At 30.4% G+C, this 12,042-nt stretch overlaps 1 protein-coding gene across 1 annotated transcript in view; it reads left to right on the top strand.

Moving 5' to 3' along the window:
• Pdhb (Pyruvate dehydrogenase E1 beta subunit) overlaps positions 1-12,042 on the top strand; it is a 39,091-nt gene that overhangs the window by 4,710 nt on the left and 22,339 nt on the right. Inside the window, exons 4-5 of the mRNA XM_076448532.1 lie at positions 3,605-3,667; positions 7,926-7,961. Of these exons, the coding sequence (XP_076304647.1) occupies positions 3,605-3,667; positions 7,926-7,961 (99 nt within the window). The remainder of the gene's footprint in view (positions 1-3,604; positions 3,668-7,925; positions 7,962-12,042) is intronic.

Below are 12,042 nucleotides of genomic sequence, written 5' to 3'. Positions count from 1 at the left end.
ACTTTTGTCTTAGTGTTCATATTTTATTTGCATAATTTCTATGACTTCCTAAAAGGATATCAAAAAATTTTAAGGTAAATGTTTAATTGTATTTTTCATTTTCATTACTAACTGTAAGTATGGTCATCAATGTATGAAATAATTAAAATTAGGAAACGGAAAAAAACTTACAATTTTTTGTAGTATATCTTTAAAGAATTTTGTTTTGTTAAATTTGTAATTTCAGGTCACTTTTCTTTTCACATATAGTTAGTTTTTAATGTTTTATTTTTCCTTCTTTTCCTTTACTACTTACTATTCACCTTTATTCAAGTCAACAATGCCCTCCAGGCATGCTAAGGTATCTTCAAGAGACATGGCAAAAGTTTGTTACAGCATGCAATATGCCTTGAATGGATGCAAAGTATGATGTGTATTTTAAAAGTGTTTAAACCTTTTAGTTGTGTATTTTAAAACATACCTAACACATAATTAACTAAAATATATTAGTTAGACTTGAATACAGTTTAAACTGTATCTCTTAACTGCAACATATTTAGGTAAGAAACAATTGTGAATGTCGTAATTGATCAAGAGGCCAGCAATACCACAGTCAGTTCCATGTATTCAGTGATAACTAGGCACCAATTTCAAAATAACCATGGTTAGCTTATGCTTTAAAGTGACTTCTTTCTGATGAGTATACACTTGTATGTAGCATATACATATAGGTTATAAAGCTCAAACAAATCTGAGGTGGATGTGGCAGCTGTCATGATTTAAAAACTTTATTTGCTTTCATTGTATTAATTCAGAGAACTTTGAAATGTGGGACTTAAAACGTTATGTAAGTATGTGATTGTCTAGATGTACATCTACTCAAATACCATTGTATTATTGAAGATGCAGAAAGCCAAAGTAGAGAATTTTCATAGCTCATTGGTCATTTGACAATACTTCTGAAGTTTTAAGTAGTTTTTTAAAAGGTTTACTTGGGAATAAAGGACTTAAAACTTAGATAAATAAAACTTTAAATGATAACATACATTATAATATTAATTTCATTCATGTACATCAATAGGAAAGGTGTTTAAATATTGAATGCAGCACAGTGATTTGTGCAGAAAAGCTTTTAAAGGGACACTCATTGCAAAAGAATTAAGTAAACCAGGTATTCAGTTAACATTCATTAACTTTTCAACTAGTTTAATAGTTGTAATCCTTTTAACATAAAAATGCTGTTTAATGAAATATGGATTTTCAACAGAAATAAACATCAAAAACTGAATAGAATAAGAGTAACACTGTCTAGAAAGTAAGCATATACCTTCAACTGTAAAATTATAAATATTAAACATTTATTGAAGCAATGCAGGTGCTAGTGTATCCCCTTCCCCATTAGCTTTATACAATTGAAAAGAATATAATTTTTCATATGGGTGATATCTTAATGCATGATTACAATTCAAGTACTGTCAAACAATTTCTGCTAACAAGAGAAGAAAAATCTGACAGTGTTTTAATGCTGTATTCTAAAGCTTCTGATACTTAAGAACAGCCAAATATAATTGTATGTTATACTTTGGTTTTAAAAGCAAGTACATGTGCTAAACAGAATAGTCTATTAAGGCAACATATTAACACTTACAATCAATGAATGTTTTATGGGAAGAGTTTAACAGCATCTTCATCTTTGAACATTATTGCTCTGTTAATGTTAACTTGTGCTTGTGTATTTAGCCTCATTACCCCAGTTCCATTTTGAAATTCCTTTATGCACATGGTACTGCATTACATTCAAAATTTAATTAAACCACATTACTATATATATATATATATATATATATATATACATTATAGGGTATGTTATAACTTGAAATTTTGTTAGTTTTTGTTACTTGGTAAAATCTTGATTTTAGCTGCTACATGAGCTTGTAATGTACACAAGTTTCTACTACACACTAACCAAATATGTTTGATCTAATTCTCATATGAGATCTAAAGTCCTGCAACTCTATTCACTGGGAAAGATAAATACATTTTCCAACCCTCAATGGTTGTAATGTTCACCTTGTGTACTTTACCTTGAAATCTACATAGCACATCTAGTTAGATGACATAGGTATATATAATCATTAGAAAGAGCTTAGTTTACACTGTACTCTACTAATAGTTAATTTGAAATTGGCACACAGTTTTTCTTACTGTGTACCTGTAACTGTCATTCCTGTTGTTGTCTGCCTGGATGACTATGGCACATACAACAGTTTCTTACCTAAATATGTTGTAGTTTTATTTATTTTGAATTTCACGCAAAGCTACTTGAGGGCTATCTGCACTATGTTAGAGTTAGAGACAGTTAAGTTTTATTTTAGTCTTGCATTTATATTTTAGTTGAATATGTATTACTTGGCTTTTATAAGTCATATTTGAATGGGTTAACTTGTCGTCTGCATTTGAAATGTTATAAATGAAATGGTGTGTGTGTAAGCACTGTCTTGTTTCAGCAGTACACCTCTGTGGAGAGTCTGCCAAAATATCTTTGTAAAACCATGTGGGCATCAATTAATTTAGGGGCATAAAATAAAATAGATGAATATGAAAAGAAGATTAAATATAAACTATAGGTGAAAAGCTAAAGACATGAAATGATGCATAAACAAAAAAACATTATATTTCTAGTGTATTTCTATGAGGAGTTAAAAGGTGTGTGAATATTTCTTTGTTCATTTTAAGTAGTTAATTGTACTGGATGTTGATGAAAATAAATAGATGTAGTGATATGATAGAGAAAATGGAAAACAAAATAAATATTTACCTTAAAGTTGTGATATTCATTTATGACATTCTTAAGATTATACAAATGAAATAAAAACTGTAAGATAAAAATAGTATTTTTAACTTCATGTAAAAATCTCCTAACAGGTGAACTATTCAAAATGATGGTTTTTTATACTAGAAATAGTAAAAAGAAAATCAAAATTAGATGTTTTATTTTTCTAAAACTATGTACTTTTATGAATGTTCTTGTTTAATATTAAACAATTTCATGCACTAGTTTTAATTTTTGAACAAAATGTGATGAGAGCAACATTACCTTTTAAAAAACATTAATGGTTAGCAATCTTAGAGTTAAACATTGAAGTTTTGCACGTGTTTTCTAAAGGACACTAATTTTTCAAGGCTGCACATGGAAATTTCTTTAGTCACCAAGTTTATGTAGTAGATATGTATGAGATATTTCACACTATAAATGCTTATTCCACAGTTAATGCTCTTCTTACTTTTAACCCCATTAATCATGACACATGGTTATGGAGTGTACTAGACAGCAAAGGTACTCTTAACTGAAGCTTTTTTTTAGCTGTAGTTGAAATGAGTAAATTTAAAGGTATTTGTTGTCAATGGGTTTATTATTTTCTTTCTTTTTTTTCATACTAATTTTGTTTTCTGCATTATGCAGTTCTAGTGTTAGCAGAGGAAGCAGTAAAACTAGTGATTTGAACATATGTTACATGTAATATTTAACAGTTACTAATTCTAAGTAATTTTAATATTACAAAAGAAATTGCTAAGTTTTAAACTTTTGTGAAATATTTCAAAAAATCTTATTTCTTTTATTAAGGTTAGTCGTGGACTGTGGAAGAAATATGGTGATAAACGTGTGATTGATACACCTATTACTGAAGTAAGTATTGCTAAATGTAAAACTTTTTAAAATGTTTTTTTATTATTCATATGAATAATAAATATTATTTTCTAATTATTTTATTCCATGGTTCTCATGGCTTTACCTACTGTACAAAGTATTATTAACTAAATGAGAACAGCTTTAAGTAAAAAGTAAATTATTTTTGTATTTTGCAGTTAATACCTATAGTGGTAAGTTTAGCTATTGGTTGAAAATCATTTATATGTACATTGTCAAGGGATCTTTTGTATGTGTGTTGTTGTTAGTTTTTTTGAAGTGCTACCTAGACACAGTTATCAAAAATTTGATGTCAGAAGAGATATTTGTGTGCCAAAAATATTAAGTGTATTCATCATCCTGAATAATAGCTAAATGGAAACAAGATCAAAGAAGATAATCCCATTAATTCTAAGCTTGTTAAGGAAATATTGGGAGGTTTAAAGAATAATAAGTCTTGACAGAGTAGTGTTCCCCTAAGGGGGTTTGAAGGAGGTTAAGGGTTGGATGTGCAAGTTGCTTGCTGCTAATTTTTGTAAGTTCTTAAATAGTGGACAGATACCAAAGGATTGAAAGTTGGGTAATATTACTTAAGGGAGATGGTAAAAATTGTTCCAGAGTAATTTATGGGGCTGTTAGTTTTACATTGGTGGTAGAAAGGTTTTGAAAGTCTGATAAAAAGAAATTGCTTTGTAAAGTCATTTTACAAAGTTTAACATTTTTTTGGATGGCCAACATGGTTTCACTGGGGTAAAACTTTACTAATGTTTTGACATTTGAAGAGGTTAGTGCTCTATAGATGAGAGTTTAGGTTTGTGTGCATGTGTATAGTATTTTTAAAAGCATTTGACAAGGTGCAACATAAAAGGTTTATTACAGAAGTGATGTCTTAAATTTTGAAGGATATGTTGGTTCCCTGAATAGAAAAGTTGCTGAACAGAAGAAAGTAGGAGGTTGTTATAAATTAACTCAAACTGAATTAATGTTAGAAGTGGGGTCATTCTTATGTGATGTTCTGGATTTTCAGGAAGAATCTTGCAAGGTGCCACATAAAAGGCTTATAAAAGAAGTTATCTCCATAGATTTGGGGGATAAGTTAGCTAATTGGATAGAAGAAAGCAGAAGGTTGTTACAAATGGAGTTCAGTTAAACTGGATTAATATTACATGTGGAGCATCTCGGGGATCATTATTAGAACACTTGCTCTTTTTGATTTACATCAGTGGCATAGATGAAGGAATGGTCAATAAATTACTTATATTTGTAGATGATATTTAGGTCTTGGGAGTTGCTAACTGTGAAGAAGATACTGTTAATTTATAAAAAAAAGATTTAGAACATTTATTCAGTTGGGTAAATAAAAGGCAAATTGGTTTTAGTTATAATAAATCCAAAATAATGCATGTGGGTTATTATAATTTGAATTATAAGCATACTTTTGATGTGGATAACCTAACAGTGTTTTGAAAGAAAAGGATGTTGGTGTTCTAGTTGGTCAGTCACTTAAGCCATCCAAGCAGTATGCTGTTGCTAGTAGTAGGGTAAATAGAATTTTAGGTTGTATCTACAGAATACTGAATACAAATTTAAAGAGGATGAAATTTCTTTGTAGAGGTCAGTTTGAATGTGAAATATTATGCTTGGTCTTGGAGTTTGTACCTTGGGAAAGACATTGAATTATTGGGAAGGGCTCGAGGAGAACAACTAAGACAATATCTGGGACGAAAGGATTGTTATATGAGCACAGGTTACGTTATTTAAAATTTTCTGTTGAAAAAAGAAAAAAATGATAAAATTGGTTGAGGTGTTTAAGGTTTATATAGTATTTTGAGATACCTTTTACTCATATGTTAAATCTGTTTAGGAATTTCAAGAATATATTATGAATTATTTGGCTAACAAGCTGTTTAGAATACTTAAACCTAATGTGAAGCCAATCTATTATTTGATTAATCTCTTGCCATTGAATTATACAAGTTTTGAAACCTTTATAACTCAGTGACAAGTGGTGAATCAATTTATAGATTGAGCTTCACATTTAGTTTTCAACATATAAGATTGTTAAGGGATTGATAATTTTGATACAGCATATTTTTTCATAGTTATTGGAGTGAATGGTAGAACTAGGTAACATGGATATGAATTATGTCATGTTAAGAGTCATCTACAGCTAAGACAGCTTTAGTTTTCTTGTATAGATATCAAATCAAATTAGTGCTTGGACATGTTATGATGTATTTTTGGTCTATTTTTGTGTAGTGCTTTGTCTGTATAAACTGTTCTACTTTATTGATGAAACTAAGCAAAGCATTGCATAGTTTAGATCTCTATTTTTTAAGTGTACCTGAGATTTACATATAGTCCTTCTGGCTGGTATTACCACATCTTTGTTATTTTAAGTTCTGGTAATGTTATCCTAGATCTAGTAGCTCTAGGCCTATATGTAGCACAAGGCAAGTAATAATAATATTTTAGTTTAGGTTAGGGCATTCCATGTTTTTAAAGTTTTAATTTACAAAATGTTTACTCCCTCATTTTCCTCCAGTATCTGAATAATTCATATCAAATTTTATCCATATTGAATAACAATGAGGGATTGCTCAAGGTAGTTTAAATTTTATTTTGTAGCTTGCATTATATCTTTTATATTCTGGAATAGTCAGAGTATTACACATTATTCAGATTGATTAAGAACATTCTATATATAAATAATCCTTATTGACTCTTTTTATTTTTGTGACCATGAGGAAACAGTAGAAGATGTAAAGGACAGTATCAATGAGTTTGTTACAAGATGACTTCAGGTTAGCCAATTTAAAGGTGACTGTTGAGAGCTAGTGGAACTAGCCATAACTTTCTTAGTGGCATTTCTTCTTGTGGAGTGTGATTTAGAGCACTTGGAGCACTGTATCATGCATGGTGAATGGTCAAAGCATTATATGCTCTATAGATCTGGATGTTTGTGGAATAGTTGTAAACTCACTGGCTGAGAGGAAAGAGGTCCTCTGACATCTGCATCTTTGTTATTTGAGTCTATCTTAGGTCATGGTTCACTGTTCCTTATACCATTTCTGGTCCTTGCAATGATCTTAACTTCCTACAATGTCTTGCCAAGTATAAGAAGGTGATTTCTGCTCTTTCAAAACTTGTCTGGTAAAATTTTGTTGGATCTATGGTATCTGAATGAGGGACTCATTGGTTTGACATTCTTTAATTCAGCTGTAACCACAGATACAACATGAGCAATGGTAAAAAAACATTAAATGATAAGGAAAGCTTGGATAAACTTCTGACATGTTTCCAGCTGAATATCAATTGACTAATTCAGGTGCCTCAATCTTACATTTGGATTTCTGGTTTATTACTTTGGGTTATGATAGCTCAGGAAGGTATTACAGACAGTTCAACACTTGAATGGGTAAATGGAAATACTGGAAAGAGTGTGGTCGTTATTGAAGAGTATAATTCCATCATAACAGAGAAAGAAGAAAAGCAAAAATTCTTCCTTCAAGTTGTGCAGGATTATACGAGAAATTTTTAACACCACAAAAGAAATAATAACAATTCAGTAGAGACCAACTACACCAAATTTATATAAAAATGATATAATTACATATTTACACTATTGTACGTGCAATTAAATAATATATATCTTACATAAATACTTTAGAGAGCTTAATAATCATTTTTTAATGTCGCATGGAATATTAATAACAGGAAACTGCAGGCTAGAACTTCCACCTTACAGAGCAACATCTAAATATGTTCCAAAATGGATGAAATTTACCAGTTAATATTATTATTATTTATTTTTTACAAAAAATATAGGGTGAGAGCTTTGAATTTTTTAACCTGTTTTATTTTAATTTTTTAAGAAAATCTAAAAAGGTGAAGTGATAGTACAGTACATTAATAAATTTCAGTGTATTAGCTTATTATGATTGAGTCATATTTGTAACCAAAGTAAGTTGTTTTTTTTTAAAAAAAAAGCCTACTGGTCCATTTAGGCCAATTCAATCCAACAGACTAAACTATTGAGAAAGAAATATCGAAGCCTGTTCATATCAATCAAATATTAAGTAGTTTTGTAGTTTGTAGATAAGTATTAATTTTTAGTCATTTATTGTAATTATAAACTGTATGCTTATACAGGTGGCTGGTATTGTTAAATACATGACTGGTTGTTTAAAATCTCTTAAAATTTCACATGAACTATAACAGTTGTTACAATTTTTATACTTGATCTTTTGTTCTTTAGATGGGTTTTGCTGGAATTGCTGTAGGAGCAGCCATGGTGAGTGAGTTATAAAGATAGTAATTTATCCCTGATAAAAATAAGGTGTAAAAATATGTTGCTGAAATTATGTAGTTAACAGTAAGTTGTAAGCATTTATCTAGTTAGATCTGCACATGTACCTACATGATTCAACTACGGTTTGCAGTTGGTACTGGCCCATTAGTACTGGTTTACAGTATATCATATGTTTAGAATAATATCTCTTATCACACATTCTGTCTTCAGACATTTGATTGAATGCATCCTCTGGTATTTCAACTTTGTTTTTCATAGAATTAAAAAAATGTTTGATGTGGTAGTTTTGAGTTCATACTTCAGATGATGAGCAAATGTCACTGTGATAATTGGCATTAGCATAAGTATGGGAAACTGATGACTCCCATGCTCTGAAAGAGAGCCTGAATGTGCTTACATGACTGATTGCATGTTAGGTAGGTGTATGTGTGATTAATCCTTAGCACGCAGGCAGGTCAATTGTGTATGTAAAAATATTTTTAGTGAGTTACATTCAAAATTTAAACAAATAAATGTCATGGTATACAAACAAACTTGACATCAATTTATAGATAATAAATCTATGGTTAATATTATATAGGTTTTACATTCTTAATTGTACAAGAAGATGTCTAAATATTTCAAATTCCTCTAGTGTGATAATTTGGATATATATTTTCTTGAGATATCTCTTCTTCTGGATTTTTCTATCCACCCCTAGAAAACTACAAAATGTAGTGTAAGATATTCTTTATAATTTTGCCATTGATATTGTGAAGCTATACTTTTATATTCTTCAATCTTATTGGGCTAAAGAGCAATCAATGAAAATTCAGAAACCATTTTCCATACCTACCTCTGATAAGTTCTAATTTACACTTTGCTAATAGACTATTTTTGGTTTGAATTCCATTACATTATAACCAATCAAAAAACTAATTTCAATTGATTTATTATCATGGTCATCATACCAGATGGGCTTACAAATATTGACAGTTTGGTTTGATGTGAAAAACAATTTTCCTACAAGAACACACTGGTAACAATAGTTGGATTTCTAACTACTTAAGTCACTTGATTAGAGATGCTTGAGTACTGGTACTCATTTAATTTTCTCACAAAGAACAAAATAGACTTATTCAGGTACTTCAAAATTCTGCTTGGATTTCTAGATTATTACTCTGGGTTATGGGAGCTCAGGGAGGTACTACAGTTAGTTCAACACTTGAATGTGGTAAATGACAATGCTGAAAAATGTCTTTTCAGTAATATAATTTATAGAAATCCCATTTTTGTTCATTAAAATTTTTAGTTAAATTCTCTTTGATTGTGTGATTCTCATCCTGATAAGTGTTTCATGCTTCAAATATACAATATATTTTTACTTCATAAATTTAAAGAAAAAATAATTGTGCCCTATTCTCAGAGATATTTAATTAGTAATGATTTTTGGAATTTTATTTTAAGCCACTTTAAAAGTTATAATATTTCAACTATTATTGCTGCTGTTTTTTTAATACAAAAGTTATGTTACTTTGCATATTATTCTCAGTAAATAGTTTAATTTGGAACAATAGTGCTGTGCAAAAGTATTAGGACAAGAGGATAATTTGTCATTTTTTTTTTCCATTTTATGGTGCTATTTCTTCCATACCATTACAGAATATAAATTTCATTATCATAATGTCGAATTCACATTCTGTAATGACATGGAAGAATGACCAGGTTGAGAATATATATCATTCTTTAGAATTCTCATATACTTGTATCAAGGCCATGTCATAAGGGCTCTGCTTGAATGACCATACTGATCATTCAAGCAAAAGCCTTATGACATAACCTTTGTAAAAGTGTATGGGAGTTATGAAGAATAAGTATTGCTTGAATGAACGTACTGATCAAATTTAGGGTCTTTATTATGTAAAAATATGCTAGCAAGGAACTAGTATATGGTATTGGTATGTGCTAGAATAAATCAATTTAACAGAACTCCACAAATACACTTTTATGAAAAACGTCTTTAACACAGTATATTAAGTTTTTTTGTCATGCTTCAGCTCGGAAAACATGGAGAATTATCAGTAGAGCAGAGTTTACATAAAAGCTGGCTGGATTATCTGACAGATTGTTACAAACTTGAAATGCTTCCCAAACACTGTGAAGTGCACCCTAGATCATGAGACTGACACAGGTAAATTTCAAAATAGGAAAGAAAGATGTAGATAATTGGAAAGAGTTTATGGATGGATAAGTCCAACCTTGAAATGTTTGTTTCAAAATGTAGGTAGTATGTCCAGTGGAAGAAACGTGAAAGAAAATTGCCTCAATACATAGCATCTACCATAAAGTATGCTGGTTTGGGGATGTTTTTCTGCTGAGGTGACAGGAGATACTTGCAAAATAGATGAAATAACGGACCAGTGCAAGTACCATCAAGTACTAGTCAGTCATGCTAAACCCAGTGGTTTGCATATTGTTGGTAAAGGATTCTACTGTCAAGATGATAATGACCCCACCACTTATCCAACTTTAGCAGAAATTACTTAGCTGAGAAAGAAGCTGCTGGAGTGATTCAACTAATTCAATGGCCTCCACAGATTCTTAATCCAGTTGGGCAGATCTGGGTTTTTGATAAATGAAAAACATGAGAAATTAAAAATTACTTCCAGGGAAACACTTGCACCAAATATAAAGATGGACAAAATTTTGATGTTTCACCTGTGATTTACCTTCCATTCCTGTTTCAAAGTAGCATGAAATCAAATTTTTGACTTTGTCTTAATATGTTTGCACAGTACTGTATACATGCATACTTTATACATTTTTTACATACCAGTCACTTTTTTCCTTAGAAGGAGACTGACCTGTACATTAAAATCTGTTAAGAGTTTTGAATATCTCAAAGGTACCTGATCTAACAAAAATTATACCTATATATTAAGAATTTCACAATTACAGTCCAGTATGGCCAGGTGCTTAAGGCACTCAACTCATAATCTGAGAGTTGTGGCTTTGAATCCCTGTCACACCAAACATGTTTGCCCTTTCAGCTGTGGGGGCATAATAATATGACAGTCAATCCCACTATTTGTTGGTAAAAGAGTAGCCTAAGAGTTAGCAGTGAGTGGTGATGACTAACTGACTTCCCTTTAGTCTTACATAACTAAATTATGGATGGCTAGCACAGATAGCCCTCATGTAGCTTTGCACAAAATTCAAACCAAAACTTAACAATTGCTTTGTGCCTCAGTTCATTACAAAATAGAGTTTAATTAGAACAAATCTTTGCATATTGCTCAAAATGAAGTTCAGACTGGTTTTTTCTCAATAGTTTTCTTAAACTGTTCAAGTGTTGTTTTACAGTTTGTTAAACTTTTTCATTAAAGTTTTTAAGTTGTTAATTTAATTTAAATTTTAGCTGCTTTTCTAGAGGATGTTTCCTTTAGGAAATAAGCAAGTTTATAATTGTATTCATTCAGTTAGTATAACATGGATTTTTACTTTATGTAACAGTTCCTATTAAATTCCTGTCTGTTTTTGACCCTAGCAATAATTCTTCTGGTCTTCTATAGATTTTATGGAAATTACTATTGACTTTGTCTTGATGATTTCAAGTATGCTTCCTAATTTTTCATATAAACATATCTGTGTGAGATAGCATATTTTTAAGGTGCAACAGCTCTTGAAGAACTTACTTTTTTTCCTAAAAGTTATATTTTTTGTCATCTTCCTGTTTTTATATAATTCATTCAAACATCTCCAGCCTCAGATAACTCTTCTAATTAACCTAGAGATTGTGATAGAAATGTTAATGTCTTTTCATCTGACAACTAGACCAAAGAAATGTTACAATTTTTTATCCTGTGTGATATTTGCTATTATATGCACAACACTGTGTGATATGTGAATGTCTGGAATATAGTAACTGTGAAATACCAAAAGTGTAAGTTGTCTTCCATCCCTTGTTTTTTCTCTAATACCTGGGTGGGAAACAAGATCATATTTAAGTAATATGAGTGTAACCAGATATCTGTGATATAATGGTTGATTAGATAAGCAATTTCATCTTTGCAGATGGTCATTG

The sequence above is a fragment of the Tachypleus tridentatus genome, chromosome 8, assembly GCF_004210375.1.
Source record: "Tachypleus tridentatus isolate NWPU-2018 chromosome 8, ASM421037v1, whole genome shotgun sequence".
In the NCBI taxonomy this organism is placed as follows: Eukaryota; Metazoa; Arthropoda; class Merostomata; order Xiphosura; family Limulidae; genus Tachypleus; species Tachypleus tridentatus.
Note: the sequence above shows the minus strand (reverse complement) of the source record. Positions and strands in the feature narration are given on the sequence as shown.